At 55.4% G+C, this 24318-nt stretch overlaps 1 protein-coding gene across 2 annotated transcripts in view; it reads left to right on the top strand.

Annotated features, from left to right (window-relative positions):
* Nucleotides 1-20440, top strand: part of MGAT5B (alpha-1,6-mannosylglycoprotein 6-beta-N-acetylglucosaminyltransferase B) — a gene marked incomplete at its 5' end in the record, with an annotated part of 70485 nt that extends 50045 nt beyond the window's left edge. The window contains 9 exons of one of the 2 annotated variants that reach the window (XM_082326651.1): nucleotides 3446-3577; nucleotides 4498-4631; nucleotides 5323-5453; nucleotides 8238-8393; nucleotides 9108-9254; nucleotides 11120-11236; nucleotides 18107-18181; nucleotides 18679-18953; nucleotides 20116-20440. In XM_082326651.1, the coding sequence (XP_082182777.1) occupies nucleotides 3446-3577; nucleotides 4498-4631; nucleotides 5323-5453; nucleotides 8238-8393; nucleotides 9108-9254; nucleotides 11120-11236; nucleotides 18107-18181; nucleotides 18679-18953; nucleotides 20116-20314 (1366 nt within the window). In that variant the 3' untranslated portion in view covers nucleotides 20315-20440. Of the gene's footprint in view, nucleotides 1-3445; nucleotides 3578-4497; nucleotides 4632-5322; nucleotides 5460-8237; nucleotides 8394-9107; nucleotides 9255-11119; nucleotides 11237-18106; nucleotides 18182-18678; nucleotides 18954-20115 lie in introns of both variants that reach the window. The other variant, XM_082326650.1, reaches the window with a different exon arrangement.
* Nucleotides 20441-24318: the final 3878 nt, after the last annotated feature.

Here is a 24318-nt window from a genome sequence, read left to right as displayed (position 1 = left end):
GTTCCACGTTTACTTGCTCTCTGGAGTCACGGTCATAGTCAGGAGTTTGGGATGACCCTTCACCAGTCTCGGGTCGGGATGGGACTGGAAGAGGGATCTTGGTGCCCAACGCTCAAGGGCTTCAAGCCATATCAGAAGAAGAGCGAGATATGGCCAGGAGGAGACCCAAGAGACCTTTATGGTAGCTATAATGGCCAGCCAGTTTCACTGGCTACATACGACCCTGCTGATGATGTTGGTGAAGACTAGTGAGAGATTGGAGAGCAGATGCTTGTGATAACTGTATAACTTGGCTGTTTCCTGGGTGGGAGAGCCACCAGTTTCCTCCACAAACAGCCATGGGATCAATAGACGAAATGCTGTGTGTAGTTGTAGGTGTGGGCAAGGGATGAGGACCTTATGGAAGTGCTCCCCAGAGGATCGACCTTTGGACTGCGGGTCCGTTCGAGCTTCAGCTGAGTGACAGAGAAAGAGGCTGGAAAGAGGATTCTCGGGTTCAGAAGGGCAAATGCAGAGAAATTAAGAGAACCAGTAAGAGAGGTCACAGAGCGAAGGCTTCAAAGCCTGGGAATTGAAAACCTGGCTGGACTTTTTATTCCTAAGAAAAGGGAAAATACTTATAGGGATGGCTGGGATAAATTCCCATCTCCAAATAGGTGCTAGGAGTAAGTGAAGAGCCCAGAAGAAAACAAAGACAGACATTTTGGCAGGCAGGAGCTCAGGGTGAGATTTCACACTGTCTGAGCTCAGACTTGCAAAATAAAACATAAATTCCTCAGCCCTGTTAGAAGGACTGAGAACAAAACAGGGTGACTGCGTGGTGGGAGTGGGGCAGAGCCCGAGTGGACCAAATCTGCTCAACATTTTGGTTTTCCTTGAGGATGTTGCTGTTGCTCTTTGGGTGTGAGTGGGGTTATGGGGGTGAGGATGAGGAGTTATTGTCTTTGGGAGGACAAAAAAAAATACAAGAACATTGAAACTGAGGGGTGGATCATTTGTATTTCTGAGCAAACTGGCACTCAGAAATCACAAGTACATGTAACAAGGATTTTTGAGAAACCTGCTGAAGCTGGAAGATGTCACAGTTTTTTTTCTGAGAAGAAGGAGGAAACATGGTCCAGACGAGCAGATGGGCTGTCAGGCTGACATCAGTGGTACACTGAGTGGAACAGCTTTGGAGAGAGGGTTTCTTCAGTTCACAGAGGTAACTGAAAATGGAAGGAGACATGCCGCAGGTTTACCAGCCTTGTATCATAGAATCATAGAATGGTTTGGGTTGCAAGGGACCTTAAAGATCATCTATTTCCACCCCCCCTGCCATGGGCAGGGACACCTTCCACTAGACCAGGTTGCTCAAAGCCCCATCCAACCTGGCCGTGAACACTTCCAGGCATGGGCCATCCACAACTTCTCTGGACAACCTGTTCCAGTGCCTCAGCACCCTCATAGTGAAGAATTTCTTCCTTGTATCTAATCTAAATCTATGCTCTTTCAGTTTAAAGCCATTACCCCTTGTCCTATCACTGTGGGCCCTTGTAAAAAGTCCCTCTTCAGCTTTCTTGTGGGCCCCCTTCATGTACTGGAAGGCTGCAATAAGGTCTTCCCAGAGCCTTCTCTTCTCCAGGCTGAACAACCCCAACTCTCCCAGCCTGTCTGCCGAGGAGAGGTGCTCCAGCCCTCTGATCATCTTTGTGGCCCTCCTCTGGACTCGCTCCAACAGGTCCATGTCCTTCTCACGTTGGGGGCCCCAGAGCTGGACGCAGTGCGCCAGGTGGGGTCTCACGAGAGCGGAGTAGAGGGGGAGAATCCCCTCCCTTGACCTGCTGGCCACACTTCTTTTGATGCGGCCCAGGATATGGTTGGCTTTCTGGGCTGCAAGCACACATTGCTGGGTCATGTTGAGCTTCTCATCAACTGACACCTCCTAAGTCCTTCTCCTCAGGGCTGCTCTCAATCCATTCTCCTCCCAGCCTGTATTTGTGCTTGGGATTGCCCTGACCCATGTGCAGGACCTTGGACTTGGCCTTGTTGAACTTCATGAGGTTCTCACAGGCCCACCTCTCCAGCCTGTCAAGGTCCCTCTGGATGGCATCCCTTTCCTCCAGCGTGTCGATCGCACCACACAGCTTGGTGTCATCGGCAAACTTGCTGAGGGTGCGCTCAATCCCACTGTCCACGTCAGCGACAAAGATGTTAAACAGCGCCGGTCCCAATACCGACCCCTGAGGAACACCCCTTGTCACTGATCTCCACTTGGACATCGAGCTGTTGACCGCAACTCTTTGAGTGCAACCATCCAGCCAATTCCTTATCCACAGAGCGGTCCGTCCATTGAATCCATGTTTCTCCAATTTAGAGACAAGGATGTTATGCGGGACAGTGTCAAATGCTTTGCACAGGTCCAGGTAGATGATGTGGGTTGCTCTTCCCTCATCCACCAATGCTGTAACCCTGTCATAGAGGGCCACCAAATTTGTCCGGCACAATTTGCCCTTAGTGAAGCCATGTTGGCTGTCACCAGTCACCTCCTTATTTTCCATGTGCCTTAGCGTAGTTTCCAGGAGGATCTGCTTCATGATCTTGCTGGGCACAGAGGTGAGGCTGACTGGCCTGTACTTCCCTGGGTCTTCCTTTTTTCCCTTTTTAAAAATGGGGGTTATGTTTCCCCTTTTCCAGTCAGTGGGAACTTCACCAGACTGCCCCGACTTCTCCGATATGATGGAGACCTGAGGACAGCTGAGTACGGCTGTTGTAAGGAACTGGCTGAAAACCCACTGAGCAGGACCCAGGGTCCGGCTGCCCTGGCTTTATTGAACTATTTCATAAATGGGACAAGAAGGCAGAAATACTACTGAAATGTGCACAACGTCCAAGGACAGGCAGCGCCACCAGCATCGAGGAGAATCTGAGGGTGCTCAGGGATGTGGTGGGTACCTGTAAGGACTGGAGTAAGAGAAAGGATGCGTGGTGTTTGCACGGGGCGGGATATGGGACTGGGAACAGGGAGATCTAGGCTAAGCTGGGAGCCTTGCAGGCAGGGAGGAGGGGAAAGACGTGGCTCTGCAAGTCTGTCACTGTTGTCATTGCAATGAAAGCAAATGACATCTGGTGTCTTTGACAAGAGAGGTCCAGGGGAATGTGTGTGTCGAATGAGACGTGGGTGAGCCCTGGCTGGGAATGCTGTGCAAAAGCCTCATCATCCATGTGTGAGGAGCAGGAACTCGGCTGGAGCATGTGCGAAGATGGGGAGGGAGCAGGACTCCCCAAAACCTCAGATTTTTGGCCCAAGAAACAAAGGCTGGGGAGAGGAGAACAACCTTCCTCCCCTCATCGACTGGGGAGCTGGTGACGGCCCCTGTTAAACACTGGGCAGGGAAATGAGTGTCGGTGTTGCAGGGCTTTCATGGTGCTGGGGGGCTGATCAGTCCCTCCTGCTTCTCCCCAGTCACTTAGGGGTGCCTCCAGGACGGGGAAACTGCCCCCTGACCAATCCTTTGCCTTTCGACCTGATTTACACCGACTACCACGGTCTCCAACAGATGAAGCAGCACATGGGGCTCTCCTTTAAGAAATACAGGTAAGCAAAGCCACTCCCTTCTCTTACTCTCCATTTCATTAATTAGCAAGCAAAGACTAATGTTAATGACCGCGAAGGACAGCCCCACGTCCAAGGAGTCGGACCCTTTGATTGCACCTTTGATTTTTGCCTGGCTCCACCAGCTGCTGCTGCTCTGCTGTGTCCCCCGCTGCCACGGCACGAGGAGTCTGCTCGCTCCGGAGCCTCACGTGTTTAAGATAAAACCTCGTTAGAAGAGACTGAATCGGGGGAAAAACCCCTGCGTGTGCCTGCGGTGCGTGTGCGCGTCCAAGCGCCGTGCCTGCAGCCCGCAGACAGGGGCGGCCGCGCCACAGAGGGAAGTGCGAGCCCTTTCTATTTGCAAGAAGCAGAGCCCCATCCCTGGCTCCTTCGGCATCAAGACAAATGTCATCATCCCCTGGTACATCACCAGCCAGGAAAATACGCAATTTAATTTAGTGCTGATAGTCCTGCTATTTATTATGTTTTCTCCCATCTCCTCCACTATCCTACACAATTTTATTAGAGAGAAAAATGACAAGCAGTGTTATTGCTTTTATTATAAATGCATTTGCTCTCGCATTCAACTTGTTTTGCTCTTCCCTTGCTTGATGCTCCCCTTCTCTCCTCAGTCTTGTGCTGGTAATGCCTGCCTCAGCATTCCCGGGATATTGGGAAAAGCATTAACAAGTCTTCAGGAGATACATCATTCTCACCAGCATCAGGGAGATGAAAGCCCTGCAAGGGGAAATTGCTTGTTACAGAAGGAGCGGAGGGTTGGGAAGGGCTGCTTGGGATGTGCCTGCACCCTCTGCTCGGGGAGCAAAGGCATGAGCTGCCCGGGGACACCAGATGTCCCTGGCAGTGGGACTTTCTCGAACCGATGTCCTCGAGGTGTGAGGCCCCGTCTCCTCTCCCAGGTGCCGCGTCCGGGTCATCGATACCTTTGGGACGGAGCCGGCTTACAACCATGAGGAGTATGCCACGCTGCGAGGCTACCGCACCAACTGGGGCTACTGGAACCTGCAGCCCACCCAGTTCATGACCATGTTCCGTAAGTGGGGGACGGGGGCACGGCGGGGCGGTTTCAGGGGCTCGCCTCCTGGAGGAGGTGATGTGTGGGCAATGCCATCCTCCCTGGCTCCGCTCCTGCTTCCCCCTGCCCGCCACTGCCTGCAAGGAGCTCCGCAGTCTGCTTGGCCATCTCTCGGGCTATAGAAATGCGCTGGAGAGAGAGACCTGGCTCCTTCCTCCGTGATGGGTCATTGGCTCCAGCATAGCCAGGGCCAAACACAGGGCACAGCCAGGAGCTTCCAGCTCCTGGGAGGGGAAATGCCAGGCGGTTTTGATTGCAAAGCCTGGTTTTATTTCAGCTGGGGTTTTAGGGGCAAGAGGCAGCTCAGGGGTTCAAACTTGCCTGTGGTGTGGAAAGGAGATGTGCTTGTCTGCAATGAGCCCAGTGACCTGTTGGGTGACTTAAATGTTGCTTTTTCCTGTCTGGGTAAAGCCCCTTTGGCAGCCTTAAAAATGCACTACTTTTTAAACAGTCGCTCGAGTGAGTTCCAAAGCCTGTATTTTATGAGCTGTTTGGATGGGACTCATGCTATTTTTCCTCAAACCTCCAGCAAGGCTCTGGAGCTGGGCTCGTCTCAGCCCCATGCTGTGGTGGGGCTGCGTCCTTAACCCTGATGAGGTCCCAGAAAACATCTGTCCAGCCACATGTCTTCTCCCCTTGGTGTCCACAGCTCACACCCCTGACAACTCCTTCATGGGCTTCGTGTCGGAGGAACTCAACAAGACAGAGAGGCAATTCATCAAGTCCAACAAAGTGAGCAGCATGGCGGTGGTGTACGGGAAGGAGGCCAGCATCTGGAAGGTGGGTGTCCTCGGCACTGCGGGGAGCAGCCGGGCGGGCAGGGGCAGTCGTAGGCAGAGCTGTGGGGTGGCAGCAGCCTCTGGCTCCTAGCCCGAGCTTCAGAGGCACAGATCTCGGTGTGTTTGTAGAGGAGCATCCTTATCCCATTCGTAGAGGGGAAACTGAGGCTGCTGCAGTGATGCGACACGTCCAGCGCCTCCGAGCAAACCAGGCAGAGGCTGGCGAGACCCCGTCCCCTGCTCTTTGCTCCAGGGCTGCTTCCTCCCAACACACTGCCTAGACTGAGGATTTCATATCAATGATTTTATGTATTAATTACAATGATTGCCGTTAGGTGATCTCCCATGTTATGATGCGGATGGTCTGTCTCTGCTTTCACGTGCCCAGTGAAAGGCGGTTGCGCTGCCCTCCCACACCCGTAACGCCCGGGGGAGAGGGGTGGGCAGTGGCGCAGGGGCTCTTGCTCCATCCCCGGTGGTGGCCGGTGCTGGTCCTTGCTGGGACCCCACACTCGGCCACGTTTGGTGCATCCTGGCTGAGGCCACCTCTAGGCCAGTGGACGCGGGGTAAAACCCTTCGCGCTCTTCCCCCAGCCCCAAACTGCTCTGGCAGTGAGCAAAAAGACCAACAGTACCCCCAGCCCCCCGAAACATCTCCTCTGCATCTCCCCTGCGGCCAGGGGACGTGTGTACTCCCCGCTCTCTTATCCAGAGTTAGCCAGCTGCTTTTCCTTCCAGGGCTTAAAAAAAGGAGCTAATTCTCACTGTCACTTGATTTATTTCTATTTTTTTCCCTTTGCGCACCGCCTGGGGCTGCTCCAGTTGCAGGTACTGTACCGCACCAGCTGCTGCTGGGTTTTACCTCTGCGCGTCTTCTCACGAGAGAAGAGGTTTTGCCGGAGTTGACCTTGCCTCATCGTGGGCTTGGTCCTCCCGAGCTGCCGGGATCGACGCGGGTTGATGCAGCCGGGGGCTGTATCTCCTCCCCATCCCCACCTTTCCTGATTAGCGGCTCTGCCCTCACAGGGAAGCCTGCGGTGGGCCAGGATCCAGCCACGCCAGCTCCTCTTCACTGGTGTCTGTGGCTTTTCCATCACCTCCCATGTCTGAGGGCAAATCCCCCCAGCATCCACCTAGCTGGGGGGCTCCCTAAAAAACTACTGAAACCCACTAAATCACATTTTAGGGAAACTGTAACATCTTGTCGTCTTTTTCTACCATTTCCCCGCCCTTTCTTATCCATTTGAGCTTAGTTAGGTTAATTTGGGAAGGCACTAAAGAGAATTAAAACCTCGGAAGGGACATTGCCCTCCACCCTTCGTGCTACGAACGTTTGCTCCTTTTAGCCAGACTTCACAAACAACATCAGTTTCCCCAAAACTGCATAATTGGGGTAATTTATTACTGGGTGAAGGGGCTGGGGCTGGTTCTTGCGGTGGCTGTTCTTCAAGGCCAGGCTGCTTGGGCATTGCTTTGTATCTTGTGCTACCCCATGTAATTAAAATAAGGGGGAAGAGGAGCCTTTCCTTATTTTGAGTGATTTTGAGGTCTAGGAAGGAAAAGAGCACCTCCATCTTCCAGAGCCCAATGCTTATTTACAAGCCTTGGACCAAGCACCGTCTCCAGAGCAGGATCTTTTTGACATTTAGAAACATTTCATTAAACCTGCCTTCCCGTTATTTCTCATGTCCTGCCCCTCTGAACTTCTCGCCTCTGGCTCGCAACAGGAGCCAAAGTTGTATAAGCTGGGAAAGGCCGCTTTCATCAGGCTGCTGCCCAGCTTCCAGGGGTCGAAGCGGCTCGTGGTGCCTGGATGGAGTGGTGGATGGGGTCTCCCATGCCGGCCCCCACAATGTGCAGGGGGCTTTGGGGATCGGACCCCTTCGATGATGCTTGGTAGTGCCCGGTGCTACCCAGGGACTATAAGCTGTGTTTCACTTCCATCTCCCCAAGCCCTTTGCCTTAGGGAATTGATATCAAAACAGTGCTGATTTGGGTGTTGTTGGTACCGTGGCCAGGATTTCACCCTGCAGCCTCATCCCACCAAAAGCACTTGTTTTTAGCCTTAGAGAAGTCCAGGGATACATGGCTGAGGGCAGAAAAACAGTGGTCAGAGAGGCTTTACAGAGGTGTACGGGGTTTTCTCCAATTCCCCGTTTGTACCTCCTTATTCCCTCCTGGTCTCTGCTCTTTCGGGGCCTATTGCAACACTGGAACAAGCTGAAAATACAGCATCTCAAGGATGGTCCCTCTGTGGTTTTCCCGAGCAGAAAACTCTGCAATAGGGAAATTGTCAAAATGGAAGGCTGCTTTGGAGAGAGCAAAAGGAGGAAAGCCTCCAGAAGAAGAAAACTGATGACCCCCTTGATTTTTCCAGGTAGTAAAACAGGCTTAAACCTGAGTGAGAAAATCCTGGGGACTTGTTACTTGGAATAAGAGGCCATTAGCAAGCTCTGGTCTTTGCAACCTTCCCCCTGAATCCCTGAAACCTTTAATTCAGCAGCTCCAGCGCGGAAGTTGCCCGCGGAGGTGGCAGGGAAGGCAGGGGCTCGAGGTGCCGGGTGCCGGATCCCGCAGCCGTCCAGGCTCGCTGGCAGCCTGGGACGGTCCAGGACGCGTGTTCAAGGGATGCAGAGGGGCGGGTGCGGGTTGTGCACTGCCGTGGGTTGGGCTGAAGCACCGCGGCTGCTCCGGGACAGCGGTTGAGAGTTAAATCTCCCCCTATAACTGGAGGGGGGTCATCCCCATCTTCTGGTGCGGTTCACACCTCTGCCTTCCTGCCCAGGGCAAGGAGAAGTTCCTGGCCATCCTCAACAAGTACATGGAGATCCACGGCACGGTTTATTACGAGACGCAGCGGCCGCCCGAGGTCCCGGCGTTCGTGAAGAACCACGGGCTGCTGCCGCAGCACGAGTTTCAGCAGCTGCTGAGGAAGGCGAAGGTGGGCGAGAGCCAGCCGGGGCGTCCGCGGGACCCCGCTCACCGCCCCCCGTTAACCAGCCAGCAGCCAGGACTCAGTTGCCTTGAGAAATAAAACCTAATTAAAGGAGGGGGTGGGGTGAGAGGCCGTTATCTGCGCTCCTCCCAGCCTTGCAGGCGCTATCAGCAGGGCTAATTAACCGGGAGCCGAGCAGAGCACATCATTTCAAATCAAGATGTGTCTGATGAGTTCCTCCTTGCAGACTGTCTGCAGACGGAGCACAAAGTTTCCTGATTAATTCATTTATTGCTAAATGGGGTGGGGGTTTTTTTCTCCCCATGGCTGTGATAAATGGGATTCTCGGAGCAAGTGTGTGGGGTGCAGGCACATCCCGGGAGCCTTCAGCCAGCATCTGGAGGAAATGCTGTTGGTTCTCCAGCCCGAATGGCTTTGGCAAACCCATATTTCTCTGTACAGGACCAATACGATGGTTGTAGCCACCACGGGGGAACGTGCAGCTCCTGAACACCCCATTGCTTTGCACAAGTGGGCTGTGAGCCATGAAGGAGGGGGAGTTTTTAGCACATTTAAGCTATGGGGAGCTACGGAGCTGCCTTTAGAGGCTTGGTGTGCGGGACCAGAGCAGCAGAGAGGGATGCTGGCGGGTTATTCGGGAGACTTTCCTATGGGGTTGTCTGTGTTTGCTCACCAGCCCATGGTTTTGCTCCCTTGCAGCTCTTCATTGGCTTTGGGTTCCCCTACGAGGGTCCTGCCCCGCTGGAGGCGATCGCCAACGGCTGCGTTTTCCTGCAGGCGCGGTTCGACCCCCCGCACAGCTCCCTCAACCACGAGTTCTTCCGCGGGAAGCCGACGTCGAGAGAGGTGAGTCTGGCAGGAGGCGAGCGATGGGCTGGATGGAGCCACCCCTTGGCACCGGGGTGCTGGGCCGGCCCGGGGCAGAGCAGTTGCTAAACTGAGATAGTCTTTTTTTGGCGAGATTTCCTCCGAACTTAGAAGTGCAGATACCTGCAGATGGGGTCCCCTCTGCCATCCTCACACCGTCTCCATCCGGAGCGCTTGGATGGAAGGGGCCCTGCCGTGGGTTTGGGGTTGCAAAGGAGAAGGTGGTGCAGGAGACTTCTGCAGACCCCAGACCCCAGCTCCTTCCCCATCAGCGCAGACCCGCGCACACCCCGTACCCTGCTCCCGAAGCGGGCCTGATGCTCCCCTGTTCATCCTTTTGTACATCCTGGGAGGCGCTGGGACCTCCACAGTATTGCAGGGGTACGAAATCCCTCCCAGGACTTGCCTGTCGCTGGGAATTCAATCTAAGTGAAGCAGGAACTCTTTAAAAGTTAAAGGGTTGAGAAAATTGCCTCTTTTATTATTAATAAAGTGGATAATGCAGTGCAATGTTCCCTCCGCCGAAAAGGGCTTTGTCGGGGGCTGTGTGGCTCAGCCCTGCTGCAGCCCAGCTCAGCGGCACCCATCATTTGGGGGTAGGGCTGTCCTGCACCCCTGTATCTGTCCCACACACGCCCCTAATTAACTGCCGGTGTTAGCACCCATCCTGGGTGGGTGCTGTGGTTGTGCTTCAGCCCGGCGCCAGGGCGAGGGCTGTGAGATGCTCCAGGGTATTTATACACCGGAGGGGAAGGAGGTGACCAATCTGTCAGCAAAAAATGAGAAAGGACAGCAAGCTGGAGAATAAAACACAGAGCATGCACTGCTCGCCTCCTCCAGCTGGCAGGTTTTCAGGCGCCTCTGCAACACTTTGCGGTGCCCCCGAAACACCTCCTCTGCTCAGCATCCGCTCTTCCTTTCCCGAGAGGAGATCTGGGGCTCTGGCTGCCTTGCAGCAATGTGGGGCTGAAAAGGCAGCTCAGGGGCTGAAACAGAAGAGGTATATCTCCCCAAATTGCCCGGTGAGAGGCAGGTGGCTGCAGGGTACGGGTGCACGGGGCTGCCTGTGGCATCGGGGCGATGCAGCTTCCAGCACTGCGTTCTCCTGGTGCCAGACTTCCCCGGTCTTTGGTGGTGATGGGTTTTCTCTGTGCCTTGTTTCTGGAGCTGGCAAACCCTAGAGACACGGTGCCTTCCCAGAGCTTCGCTGCTTTCGTCTGTTTTTGCCACTCCAGACCCACAAATGGCTCAAGTCAAGGTTTTACCTGTATTACAGAGATGGAGATATTCAGGGCTGTGGAGGCGATTTTGGTGTTGATGGGAATGGGGCATCCCAACCCAGTGGGAATTTCAGAGCATCAGCCTGGTGTCAGGGGACAGCTGGGTTCAGAGGAGACCTTCTTTTTCCAGCACATCTCTATGTGCAGTGTTTTGAAACCCAGCGTGTCTGTGCCTGAGCCTGCTGCTCCTCTCTGTTAGAATCATAGAATCATTAAGGTTGGAAAAGACCTTTAAGATCATCAAGTCCAACCGTTAACCCAGCACTGCCAAGGCCACCACTAAACCATGTCCTCGAGCACCACGTCTGCCCGTCTTTCAAATCCCCCCAGGGATGGGGACTCAGCCCCTGCCCTGGGCAGCCTGGGCCAGGCCCTGACAGCCCTTTGGGGGAAGAAGTTTTTCCCAATACCCAACCCAAACCTGCCCTGGCGCAGCTTGAGGCCGTTCCCTCTCGTCCCAGCGCTTGTTCCTGGGGAGAAGAGGCTGCTGTCGCGGCTGCAGGCGGTAGACAGCGGCCGTTCTGGGAGGGACTGCAAAAACCAGCTCACGCTGCTGTCTTTTAGGTGTCCTCCCAGCACCCATATGCTGAAGACTTCATCGGGAAGCCGCATGTGTGGACTGTTGACTACAATAACTCCGAGGAGTTTGAAGCTGCTATCAAAACCATCATGAGGACCCAGGTACGGCTCAGAGGAGGTGGCTGGGCGATCTCCCCGCTGCTGGGTTTGCTGGGACAGGTATCGGCAGCAGTTGCTGGTGCCTGGCTCTCCCTTTCGAGTGTTAATTGCTTTTCCTTCCTTGCTTCCCCTTGGAAACTATTTGCATGTGCAGAGCAGAAATCCTGCTCTCCTGCAGCTTCAGGGGGACTCGTGCCCTCACCTTGCTTTGGTACTGAGCATCGTAGGTGTTTCCCCAGGGCAGCGCCATGCCTTTGAGGGATCCCCTGGGAATCCTCCAGGCAGAGCTGGAGCAAGGGAAAGCTGAGATAAGGGAGATGAGGTCTGGGACCAGGAGGCTGAGGTAGCTGGAGATGCGCGGCAATGCTGGGACCTGGTGTGAAGCAAAGATAAACCCAGGGAGCATCTCCTGCAAGCGCCCTGAGAGCTGCTGGCCTCTGCGCCGCTGTTCCCCCATTTCACTGTTCTTCGTTATCATTTGGATTGAGCAAATCAACAGGAATGGCCCCAGGAGTTGCCTCCGTGAAGGCTGAAGGGGAGTACGGAGAGAGGGAAGGCAGCGCTCCGGCTGCGGCTGCGCCTGCCCTGGAAACGCTCCCTCATGAATATTTACCTCCTGCCCTGTGGCAGGAGCCTTTCAAGTTGTCCAAATTATTAAAGTCAATTTTCCTGGAGGGGAGAAAAGTGCTGATCTCCGTTTTGCTTGCAATTTGCTTTGCTCGGGATGAGCCGTCCCCTCGTGAGGACTGTGATGTGCTGTGAAACCGGGGCTCTGCGTCGGGCTGCGGGGGTCTGGGGTTCGTGGTGCTGGGTGGGATTTTGGGGGGGACAGGGGTGATGCTGGCTGGAGAGGTGTCATCTTTGCTTTTCCCCACATTAGAGGCCGCAGAAGTGGGTGTCTGTGGCAGTCTGGGGACTTCATTGAGCTAATGTAGCCGTGCTGTCTGCCCGGGTCTCGCACCTTATCATGGGTGATTGCCGCAGCTCTTCACCTCGCGCTGATTTTCTCTATGAGTTTGCAAAGACCGAACAAACCTGACTTACAAAACCAGTTGTTGTTTTGCACATTCTTTCCGGTATCTCGATTAAAATTAAATTAAAAATAATTACATCCCTGCTGCTGTGCTGCTGGGCCAGCTGTCAGCGCTTGACCCTCCACCATCTGGGCTGGAGAGATGGCCCCAAAGCGAAGGCAATGCCGTGGGCGGGCAGCCGGCAGCTGCCAGGCTCTGTTTCAGGAGAGAGAAGGGAATTTTCAGTTTTTCCAGAAAGGAGAAAGAAAATAGTGAAGCCTGGCGCTGCCATGCTATTGAAATAATTAAAAAATGATTGGAGAATTAAGGGCCGGGGAAAGGGCTCTGCTGGCTCCCGAGCAGCTGTGTTGCACTGCAGTGTCAAATGGATGTGCACCAGGTCATTTAGACGCTTAATGATAATTCTGGTTAAAAAAAAAAAATAGAAGAAAGAAAGGATTTTAGGAGAGGATTTGGTGGCGTGATGGGCACCGGGGCCGGAGGAGCCGGTGTGGGGACTCGCTCTCTGGCACCGGGTGCTCACCCGGAGCATGCTGCTGCTGTGCCGATCCCTGTTTTGCCCAAAGACGAGCTCCCATCTCCACTTTTCTCCCCGTTCCCACTCTTCATGTAAATGCAGCTGTGGTGCAGTCACAACACGTCCTGCCTCCCTCCCTTAATTAACATTTCTTCAGTTGCTGAACAGCTGAGGAGGGCAGGGGAAGCCGAGCTGGAACAAGGGTGTCTGTAACGCCGGCGCGGCGCGCGGGCAGCGTTGGCAGCTGCCTGCGCGGGCAGGCAGCCCCGGTGAGGCATCCCAGGGCGGCTGCTCTCTGTTTCCCATCCCAGCGTGGCACCACATGTAGTCGGATAAACTCTGTCTCCTATGGGACCCCGGGGCAGCTGAAGCTGCCGCCCGCCTCTGCGGGACCAGGGACCCCCACCCCGAGGTCCCCTCCTGTGAAGCGTCCCGACCGCTGTAATGACCCTCGCCTGCCGAGAGGCTGAAGGCCTGAATTTGCCTCAAATGGATAAAACCAGGCGCTGGCGTCCCGCTTGCATTGAAAACGTGCAGCCGCTCTGGAGAGAAGTTATTCCTTCCCACCAAGAAGCGCGCTGGGTTAATCCCACACCTCGCCTCCCTGGCTTTTTGTAACGATGCTGTATAAATCCTCCCGCAGCAGAGCAGGGAGTGAATGTGAATAACTTACAGCAACTTCTTTTTTCCTCCCTTTTTTTCCCTTTTTGTCTTTTAAATAGAAAAATCTCTTATTAGAGATGGCGTCAAGGCAATTAAGCCTAAAAATTGACATAGCGTACAGGTTTAAAAACCTTATTATGGGCTTTGGCTTCAGGAATCCCTTGGTATCTTGTCTTTAAAATACTGTTTGCTACAGCAGGAACTGGAAGCAAGGGTGTTAGCCTGAGGAGCGGCAGCAAGCCGGTGGCCGGGCAGTTCAGGGTTGCTGCTCCCAGCCAGGTACCGGAGCTCGGAGAAACTATTTTACTGACTCCTTTTTTTCCCTGAAGGCAAAATGGGGTGTTTTGTTATCAGAATATCTAACGAATTTGTCTGTGTTTCAAAATAACCATCACGAATTTATTTTTTCAATCAAAACATTTCATTTCAACATTACTGGAATGAAATAATATGTTTTTGTTTCCCATCTGCCTGCCTTTGTTTGAAAATACCCTGCCAGTTTATTGAAAGGAAGGCTTGTGTCTGAAATGATGCATTTCCCTTTGCTTTACCAACCCAAACAGACTGCCGAACTTGAAACACAGCATTTTTCCTCCCCTTGATGGGTGGAAACATTGGAAATTGAAAACTGACCTGAAACAGATTTTATTTTTCTTTTTTTTTGTTGTATGACTGAAAAATCACTTATCCCACAGCTTTAGTTTTGCATCTTCCAGGCAAAACTCAGTAAAACATTTCTGGGGATATGGGATGTTCTGGGAAGCTGTGAGATGTCGTCTTTGCTCTGCCTCTGCCATCAGCTTTTCCCGGCGGCAGCCATGCTGTGCCGGGTGCTGGGGCCCGGGAACAAGGGTGCTGGGTGCTGGGACCCCCCAAGGGCTTTGGGAGCTGGTTTCCTGAACCTGGTAGTAATTCTGGTACGGTCAAGCTGACAAACCAGCTCCTCCTGCTTTGGAGCATCGTGGCTCTGGGGGATTTGCTGGTGCTCCAGCGATATTTCAGCGTTACGTTGCGGCTGCCGCGGCCTGCCCGTGGCCCTGCGGCCAGGTCGCTGCCGGCGCGGCTGCGCAGCTCGGGGCGGGATGTGCCATGCTTGCACCTACAGCCCTGCCCCGGCTCCGGCCGGGCTGGCAGAGCCCCTTCGGTGTGCTTGGAGCCGCCCGGGTCTGCTGGCAGGGCTGGCTGCCCTATTTGTGCAAATAAAGGAGCTGAGATGCAGCCGGCGCCCTTCGCCAGCCTGGATTTGCTTGAAAGAAACTTCTCCCTTCTGGAGAGAGATCTGAATCGTGGCTTGGGTTTGCAATATGGGTTTTTTTCCCTAGAAAAGCCCTTGTGCTCCCCTCCCTCGTCCTCTTGGAGGTGGCAGCTGCTCCAGGTCACCCTGCAACTGCTGGGGAAGGTTTTTGGCAAGCCGTGCCTCTGCCATTCACCCCTCCTTGGAGCAGTTTTGGGTTTCCCTGAGGGTTCGCATCCCTGACCTATTCGTAAGGAAAACTGAAATCATGGAAGCACCAAACCCCTCTACCCCAGAGATCAAATCCCACGGCACAGTCGCACGGGGCCAAGAGACAAATTGCATCCCCGAGGGAAAGGTGATGCTGGGAGGTTTGTCCCGGTGATGGATTACAGCCCTCAGGAGGGGTTAGAGGCTGGAGAAGGAGAGGCGTTTGCAGGCGCCACCATTTTCTTGGCCTTCAGCTTTTTCCATTGTCAAAAATAGTCCTCGCACAAGCAATTTAATAGACCCAATATTCTGGTGTAGTGAAGGGAGAAGGCTTCATTATATTAAAGTCAAACACACAGGAATATAATGGAAAATTATACATTTCAGACTATGCTTGAAAGAGTGGCGTATTAAACATCACAGCGAAAATAGCTGGTTAAAGTGTTCCCAGCCTGCTGTTACGTGCCAGCAGAGAATTGCATTATTTTTCTACTTATTTGTCTGATGACGGTTGGATTTTTTTTTTCTTTCTTTTCTTTTTGAGCGAGGGAGACTTATTGCTCTCTGCAGCTCTGGGATTCCTGCTGAAGACTATAAAACCTGGGCTCTCGTGGCGGTATCCCCATGGGGCACCAGTAACTCCCCGTTTGGCTGATGGAGAGCACTGGGGCTGGCTGATCACATCCCGGTTTGCAGCGCTGTGCGGTGCCTTTGCTCTGGCCCCGTGTTCCCCACCGATGCCTGGGGGAAAGGATGGCAAAATCCCTCTTCACCAACCCCTCCCCTCCCTCCCGCGGCACCCCGTGCATTGCTCCGCTGCGTAGGGGATGCAGCGGTCCCCACCTCGCAGCCCCCCCTCTCCCTCCCAGGGCTCTGGGGAGAGCCGGAGCTGCCGGTGCAGGGAGCAGCGTTAGTGATGTGGCTGTCAGATTTTAATTAAACAATTATCTTCCTGAAATTGGCATTTTCTATCAGTCCCGGGTGTACAAGCTGAATCCTAACGAGACCAGGAGAAGGGAGCGGGGGGAAACAAGAGCCTTTGGGGGAGCCCCCGGGGGAGAGGGGTGCATGGGGGTGTCAGGGCTGGGGGAGCGGGGGCTGCAGCAGGCTCTGGCCGCGGCCTCCTGCTGCCCTTGGACCCGACCTGGGAGCCTGCATGGGTGGGAGTGCGCCCGGAGCATCGCCTCCAAGTCCGCGCGCAGGTGCAGGGAGGCTTTCTGCCTCCGCCCTGCTGCAGACGTGCTGCATCCCACCGGGTACCACAGCGGTGTTTTGGGGGAAAGAGGCTGTTTTACAGAATTAAGTCTGCACCAGGCCTGGTGTAAAGGGGTCCCGGGAAAAGCCCTGCAGCATTGCGGCCATGAAAGCAGTGGTAAGACGAGACCGAGCGCTGGTGATGCTGAGCAAGGGGAGGTTTGTCTCCCCCGAACGGGTGCCGGGCAGCACCCAGCCTGGCACAGGCTTTGTGCGACTGAGACAGGCAGCTTTGCTTTGTGGAGGACTTTGCCCCGGTTAACTGAGCGCCCGTCAGCAATTCGGAGGGAGGATCAGTGGCTGTCATCGTGTCAGCCCTGATTAGCGTGCACATCTGTAATTAGACGGAGCAGCTGTGATTTCCAGCCCTGCTGAGCTCTCAGGTGGGATATTTATGGCAGGGAGATGCTTAGAGGGATCTTCTCAGCAGACTGAGCCTTTGAGCTTGGGTTTGACAGGTACTTCAAAAGGAGATAGCTATTTTGGAGGTGCAGAGCTCAGAAAATAGAAGAGACTGGTTTCCGGATGAATTATCTTCGGGGTGTTTTTGCTTATAATCTTTCTTTTGCATGAAGCTCTGCAGAGATGCATGGGGGGAAGGGGGGTCCCAGGAGCAGCCCCTTCCATGCACTGATGTCCTGTGGCTCAGGTAACATCTCTCTGGAAAAATAAGGGAATGTGGAAAAATCTGTCTTCCAAGGGCAGAAAGTTCCTTAAAAAATAATTTGTTCTGGAGGGAAAGGGTGCATCAGTGACGCAGCCCTCAAGGCAATGCTCTTCCCATGGGGAAAATCACCGCTGACCCCGGGGCAATGGCCACGCACCAGTCCTGCTGGTGGGCAGCGAGCCTGGCTGCCTGCTTCTGCCTGCTCCTGCCTGCTCGCCCTGGACCCTGGGCTGCCACTGTGCAGGGGACATGCTCGTTTGGGGGATGCTGCTGTGCAGAGGGGGGGGTTTCCCAGGCCAGGACCCAAGAGTGACTCTCGGGACAGGGAGATGCAATGTCGGGATGTCAGCGCAGGCAGAAGTCTCCCGAAGACCGGCAGCGTTTCATAACCCGCGCTAAAAATACACCCGCGGTTTAAGCGCTGCTGGCTCTGTATAAATAGCAGGTATCAACGTGGGGGTGCAGCGCCTGCAACAGCGCCGGCATCAACGTTTGCTCCGTCCCGGTGTGCAGCCGACTGTTGCCTCCCTGCCCCGTCCCAGCCTGTGCCGGCGTCAGTGGGGGGCACCGAGCCCCAGAGACTGGGAGAAATCCCGGCTTCCACCCCAGCACAACCGTCCGTGCTGGGCAGCAAACCCTCAGAGAAGTGGCAGTGGGACAAGAGATTTTTTTTTCTCCTGTATTGTGCACAGCCAGTCCCAGCCCTGGGCTTTTCACCGGCCGGGGGGTTTGGTGGGTCGTAGTGCTGGGGCGGTGAAGCCTGGACCTTCCCCTCTGAGCAGGCAGAGCCGTGCCCAGGTCGGAGCACGAGGGAGCAGAGGAACAGGGGATGCTAGACCAGACCCAGGGATGCGCCACCGGGGTGCTCTTGCTCTGGATTAGCTTGCCATCTTTACCAGTCCTGCCCGCAGCTGCGGAGTGTTTCTTGGGCTGAAACAGTTCATGCTTTAATTGGAAGTGACCTATTGCATGAAACCTGATCTTATTTTATTTTATTCTATAACTTACCAAAAATGAAGAAAAGTGAGACTGAAATGGAAAAGGGTGACTTCATTTTCACCAATATGTGGGCTGAACCCAAATTAATCCTTCATCCTCTTTCTCTCAAGTGCTTTATGGCTTGTGAAGTTTTTCCAGTCCTAGCGTTCTGCCCTGCTTGCTTTGGTGGGCAGACACGAGCCGAGCCGTGGGCTTCAGCGGGCGGGGAGAGCCATTGCCCAGGGCACTGCTGGCCCAGGGGGAGGGCAAGGCTGTCCCCGGCTGCTGCCTGTGCTCTGCTCTTCCCCCTTCACAGGTGGACCCTTACCTGCCTTACGAGTACACCTGCGAGGGGATGCTGGAGCGGATCCACGCCTACATTCAGCACCAGGTTGGGGAGCGTCCCTGTCATCCTGGAGGACCATCCCTGTCCTTCCTGGGAACCATCCCTGTTCTCCCATGGGTTGATCCCTGTTTCCCTGGACAAGAGAAACCATTGACCCATTGCAGCTCCCCAGCGAGGGCCCCCAGGTCCCAGCCCTGTGCAGCCGGTGGCCTAATCGCAGAGAGCACCGGGAGATGGGGGCTGGGGGAGATTTTTCATGAACCAAAGATGCTGGGGGGCTGGTGGAGGGGGGCTGGGGGTGCTGGGGCTGGGTGAAGGCCTTTCTGCTGCAGAGAATAAGGCAGCACAGGGAGAAGAAGAGGTGGCTGGTGCCTTCATCTCCCACAGCAGGAGATGCCATCCATGCATGCAGGTGACCTCAACCTGAGGAGCAAACTCAGCAGCCCAAGTGTCCTCCTGTCCCACCAGCAGCCTCCCTTCCCCATTCCCAACATCTCGCCCTGTCCATCCGGGCACTGACCTGTTGTCTTTGCTCCCGCTAGGATTTCTGCACCACGTCGTCTCCTCCTCTGCCTCCCAAGGCCAAGAGTCCTGCTATGCAAAGCCCTCCGAGCCCGCTGGCCCTGTCCCCCAATGCCACTCACCTGGTGTGGTCGCCCAGCGCCAGCCGGGACCCCCACGCCTGGCCACCGGTGGACTCGCTGCAGGTGTGGGTGTCGGAGACCCGGCACGCCTGCACTGAGACGTGCCGGCGGCGCGGGCTGGTCTGTGAGCCCACCTTCTTCAGGTTCCTCAACAAGAAGGAGGTGTTTCTCCAGTGAGTTGTGCTCTTCATGGCGAGGCAGTGGCGGGGGCCGTCAGCCAGGCGATGCTCCCCCTGCTCCCCACATCCCCAGCACCCATTTTCCCTGTGTCCTCCCTCCCAAAATCCCATCGAGGTACCTTCGTGCCCAAGGCGATGTAGGCAGGGTGCTGCCTGCAAAGCAGTCCATTGCTTGCACATGTTGGCCTTGACCAGCTTCACGATTCAGCAGGCAACGATAGCCTTTCCAGGCACGTTTCCGTCTCTCTACCACCCTGTTCCTGCCTCTCTGCCACCCCGTTCCTCTCCACCTCCTCCACGCGCTCTCCCTTTTTCTCTTTTTAAATGTCTTTCTCTATAAAACTGCATTTTGAACACACAGCAGTGAAGTTTTAATAGAGTATAAATCTGCCACCAGGCTCCGTGTTGCTCTGTGGGCAATTAAAATGCGAGCATTACCATTGCTGTCACGCTGGTCAGGCAGGCGCTGTGAGTCCCACTGACATATTTATATGATAAATTAGAGCTGGGGCTTGGATTTCACTCTCTCCCCTCCATGCCCCCCTCCAGCCCTTAAAACGAGCTGGCGCAGGGACTCACCGGTTGAGAGGGGTTGGTGGGAGGGCGATGCCTCTCCATCTGCAGATGCGGGCACGGGTGGGAGGAGAGAGATGCCGAGATCTGCACAGGGCATTTCTGTTGCTCCTTGAGGCATTTGCTGGTGCCCGTCCCGGTTTTGCTGGCTAATCCCGGCTAGCTGGGGGACACGTGGGCATCCACTGAACTCGTGTGCCCTCCTGGGGGCCATTAACTGCTGTGGGAGGTGCCCATGGAGAGCGGACAGACCTCTTGGTCACTGGGGGATGTAATAGGTTTGGGTGCATTTTTGTGCATGATTTCCTGAGCCATCCACGGCCCACGTGAGGGCTGGCGTGGTCTCTGGGCTGCAGGGTTGAGTTGCAAGGGTCACCCCTTCCTGCACGGTGTGTTGGGCTGGTGACAAGCAGTCACGTCTAGCCAAAGGGCGCCAAACATAGCTGGTGCAACCAGCAAAGATCTGGCTCAACACTTAGTGAAGGTTCCTCCCCGAGAAGGACCGAAGAGCACTAAAAACCCTTCAGTGAAACCCCAGGCAGCCTCCCCACCTGAACTGACTCACCTTTGTCTTTGCTCCCAGGCTCAGCATCACCTGCGACAGCACTGAGTACGAGATGAACCATCTCTACCCGGCGGTGGCCGAGAACGTCCACGAGTGCTACCTCCAGAAGGAGCCGCTGCTCTTCAGCTGCGCGGGCTACAACACCAAGTACCGGCGCCTCTGCCCCTGCCGCGACTACCGCAAAGGACAGGTGGCTCTGTGCAGGGACTGCTTGTGACTCGATGTGTCCCCTCCCCGTGTTTGCGACACACAACGTGCAACGAGTGGCTTTTTCTCAAAGCTTCTGCAATAGCCGAGGGAGGTGGGACAGGTCCCTCCCGGCGGGTGAGCCGGGGGTATCAGACTCTGGGGGTTGTTTCGTCCGCCAGTCAACTGTGAATGACCGTGTCCTGACCTTTGGTTTCATTTTCTTCTCGAGGAGCATTGTCCGACCGCATCCGAACCCACCTGGACCTGGTGGCACTGGGACGGGGTGGTGGGGAGAGGGGGGCCGGGGACACCCTTCCCCTCCTCTGGCAATGGGACGAGCCACCAGCAGACTGCAGTTTCAGGGGTTTCATCCTCTTCAAGCATCCTAGGTTGTTTTATTTATTGATTTTTTTTTTTTTAACCCTTCCCCCTGACAAGTGGTAAATTAAAGGGGAAGCAACACCCAGCGCTTCTGTGGGAGTTATTGGGCAGAGCTGTGTTGGGGGGCGCAGGGGGGCTGCCAGTGCCTGCCTTGGCTGCGGAGCTGGGGGAGGACAAAGCCCAAGGGGAGCAGCTGGGTTGGATGGACACAGCGGGGTCTGTGCCCACGCTGCCCCCAGGAAGAGCTGGGGGGGCTGGACGGGTCCCCAGGCTGTCGCTGGGAAGCGAGGGGCAGGATGGGGCCGGGGAGGGGTCCTGGGAAGGGGGCTGGTCCCCGGGGCAGTGCTGCCGGCAGGGCAGCGGTGCCCAAAGCGAGTCCCCCAGCCCCTGGGCTGCTCTGCGCCCTGCTGGGCTGTGCACAGAGCTGTACGTGCCCCCAGGGACCGAGGCATCGGAGCTGGGGGCACGGGGGCTGCGCGGGGTTCGAATGCGCGGCAGGGAGGAGGACGTGCTGCAGCAGCCAAAAGGAATTGCCAGCGGGCACAGACAGAGGCCGGGTGAGAGGGGGCAACTCAGCAGCTGCAAAAGCAACGTCGTGTCTCTGCGTGCCCCAGATGTTGCAGCCACGGGAGGAGGTGAGCTCCCGTCAACCATCTTCCATGTGCTGTCTTCACATCTTTAACTTTTCTTTGTGCCCTTCGTCTCGCTTTAGGGGAGTTTTCACTGCTGCCGGTATTTCCCCTCCTGGTGTGTCCCCTTGCTGGGTTAGTGCTGGCTGGGGTGACCTGCTTTGTTTTTGTAGGGTTGCTCACCGGAGCAAGGCTGTGAGTGTGGTGCTGTGAGGTTGGTGCTCGGCCCTGCCGTTGCTCAGAGTGCTCAGTGGTGAGACTTCTGCATCCCATAAAACGTGGCTGGCAAGTTACGGGCTGGAAACTGCATGGAAGAGGCTCTGGCGCGGCCGGTGAGGGAGGCTGGTGGGGCAGCCTGTCCTGGCAGTCACCGCAGGGTCCCAGGCCCTGGCAGGCTTGTCCCCCTGGCTCGAGGTGACTGATGGAGAGCAGTGGCACGGCAGGATGAGTGCATGAGGTCTCCCCCACGACCCAGCCACTTGCTGGAGCTGTGCCACGCAGCCCTGGCACCTCCAGCCTGTCCTCCCGGTGGCTTGGTGGCTTGCAGCCAGGTTTTGGGAGAAAATCCCATTCCTTCAGCTGTGCAAGAGCATTAGGCAGACCCCAGCTCCCCCCCAGCTTCCCTCGCCATCTCCCCGCTCTGGCCCTGGGAAGAGGGCCACTGCACGGTGCTCAGTCCTCCGGGCATCCCTTCTGCCGAGCCCACCGCGGCGAGACCGGCCACGCTCTGTGCTGGATGAGGTGGGAGCTGGAGACGCTGCCGTTATCCTGGAGCAATTTGTCATCTTCAGTGCAAAATTGCATAGGCAGCCTCCATCCCGCCTGTGACGCCAGGCAAGGGGAAGGATTGATTAAGTAATTTTTGTGTCTTGCAGCCAGCATGTGTATAAATAAAAGCAGCGCAAACCTCTCTTTGCAGAGCTGAACAATAATACCTTGTGCGTTTCTACAGCACCTTTCATCTCAGTCTCAAAGCATCGCCTGGCAAAGGCTCTCGTGCCGCTTGCCCTGGCTGTTGCAAGTGCTGGGTGGGCAGGAGCTGGCCCAGGAGAGGCACGGGGATTTGCAAGCAGCAAGCACCAGCAATTCACTTCCCAGGGTTGTAAGGACCAAATACAACCTGGTTTTACAGGGGATCTAAGTGAGCTTTAAAGACCGAGAGGCTGGGGATGCCCCTCGAGGCAGCGCTTGTTGCACATCGGCATCCTGGGCAGCTCTCTCCACTGGTTCTGCTCAGCTGCTTTTAAAATAGCCTTCACCTTTCGGCAGCCCAGCACCTGCGTCCTGCCACAGAGCATCCCAATTATCCCCTGGCAGGAGCATTTTTCTCCAAGCTGAAATAAAAGGCAGCTGGCTCACCTTCGCCGCTGTCACGGGAAATAATGATCGGTCTGGAAGCTTGTTGGATCTCGAGCCAGCCTGTAAATTTGGGTGATGGGGCTGAGTAATGCTCTGGTATTACCTGTCATGTCTCTGCCCCATCAGCTGGCACCAAGTCCTGCTCTCAGTGCTGCCTGGGGAAAAGCCTCTTTTGTTGGCCCGTCGGCGATTGCTGATCGCTCACAGGCGCTGGACGTAACGGGGGCCGGAGCGCGGCTGCTCGGGGCAGCCCCTCCTGCCTTGTCCCGCATGGAGCCCCAGCTCCTGGGAGCAGGGGCATGCCTTGGTCTATAAAACCCCACGTTGGGGCAAGGTGGGGGCTCGGCTGGTTCAGTGACGCCAGCGCTGGGTATTAACGGCAGCTTCGGGTGCAGAATTGGCACCGAATTGTTTGTTAGGTGGGGTGCGTGTGCCAGGGCTGCGGGGCACATCGACTCCTGCAGCGCTGCTGGTCCCGGGCACCCCCACATGGACGTCAAGGGATGGGGTCATCTCCTCCCAGAGGAGCTGGCGTAAAAGAGAAGGGACTTTGTCACCTGGAAATGCTTTTTCTCTGCCTGTTTCTGGCCCCAGCTGTGCCGGAGCGGTCACTGGAGCATCCCGCTGCCTTCCCGAGCCCTTGCCCAAGCAGGTCTCCAGTGCTTGCCCCGATCTCCCCCGTCAGGACACATTTCCATCTGGAAGGGAGAGCTGAGGATGATACAGACATTAAGTTCACATTTTATTAAGTAGAACCATGGAGGAGATTTAAAGGGAAGCCGAAGCGCTGCCATATGAAAGAGATTCTAATTACTGCAGCTAATTACCAAGAATAAATCCCCAGTTGGGAGGGGGAAGAGAAAGGGAAACGGTGTCAAAACTACAAATAAAATCAAACAATTAAAAATCAAATGAGGAGCTGTCAGCTTCATGGACAGGCCAGTTTATTTAACAGCCAGAGCATGTGCGTGGGGAGCCCCTGGGCTCTGCTCGGGGGAATGTGGCCCTTCTGATGGCATCTCCGGTGGCACCGCAGCAGGCAGAGACTCCTGGAAGGTTTTCTTTTTTTTTAACCTGTTTTCTTCTGCTGGCAACCGTGAAACCAGGACAGGCGTGTCGAAAGAGTGATATTGTTCTGGAAATCCATTTTCTGTACCTAGAAATGGAGCCAGGGGTGATTTTTGTTCCTGAGCCTCGCTCTCCTTAGGAATTCCACTCAGAACTTTCTTTCTAGAGTTTTCTTTTCCTCTGGTTTTAATGTTGATGGCATCAAAACCTTCCCTTGGCAGTGCCAGGGGCGGTGGGGGTCCCGGCGAGAGGGCGGGTGGTCCCTGCCCCGCGTCCCCTCGCAGCATCCCGCTGCCGGCTGGCGCCTCGCCCCGCGCCAGCATCGTCCCCGCAGAGGCTCAGTCACCGCTGGCTCCCGGAGCGGCAATCTGGGCTGTAAATCACAACCAGAGGGAGGTAATGGTGCTGCTCCGCTCTTATCTGGGGCTTTATTAGGAAATCGTTAAGCAGCTTTTCCCTCCCAATCGCCTGCTTATCAGCAGCCAGGTAAACTGGCAAATTGCATCCATGATGTGGACAGTCCAGGCAAGAGAAACCCATTTATTTCCCCTAACGGGTTTATCGCTAGATCAAGGAGCTGCTGAAGATGTAAGCA

This window comes from Platalea leucorodia (assembly GCF_965183815.1).
Source record: "Platalea leucorodia genome assembly, chromosome: 14".
Taxonomy (NCBI): Eukaryota; Metazoa; Chordata; class Aves; order Pelecaniformes; family Threskiornithidae; genus Platalea; species Platalea leucorodia.
This window is presented reverse-complemented; position numbering and strand designations above follow the sequence as displayed.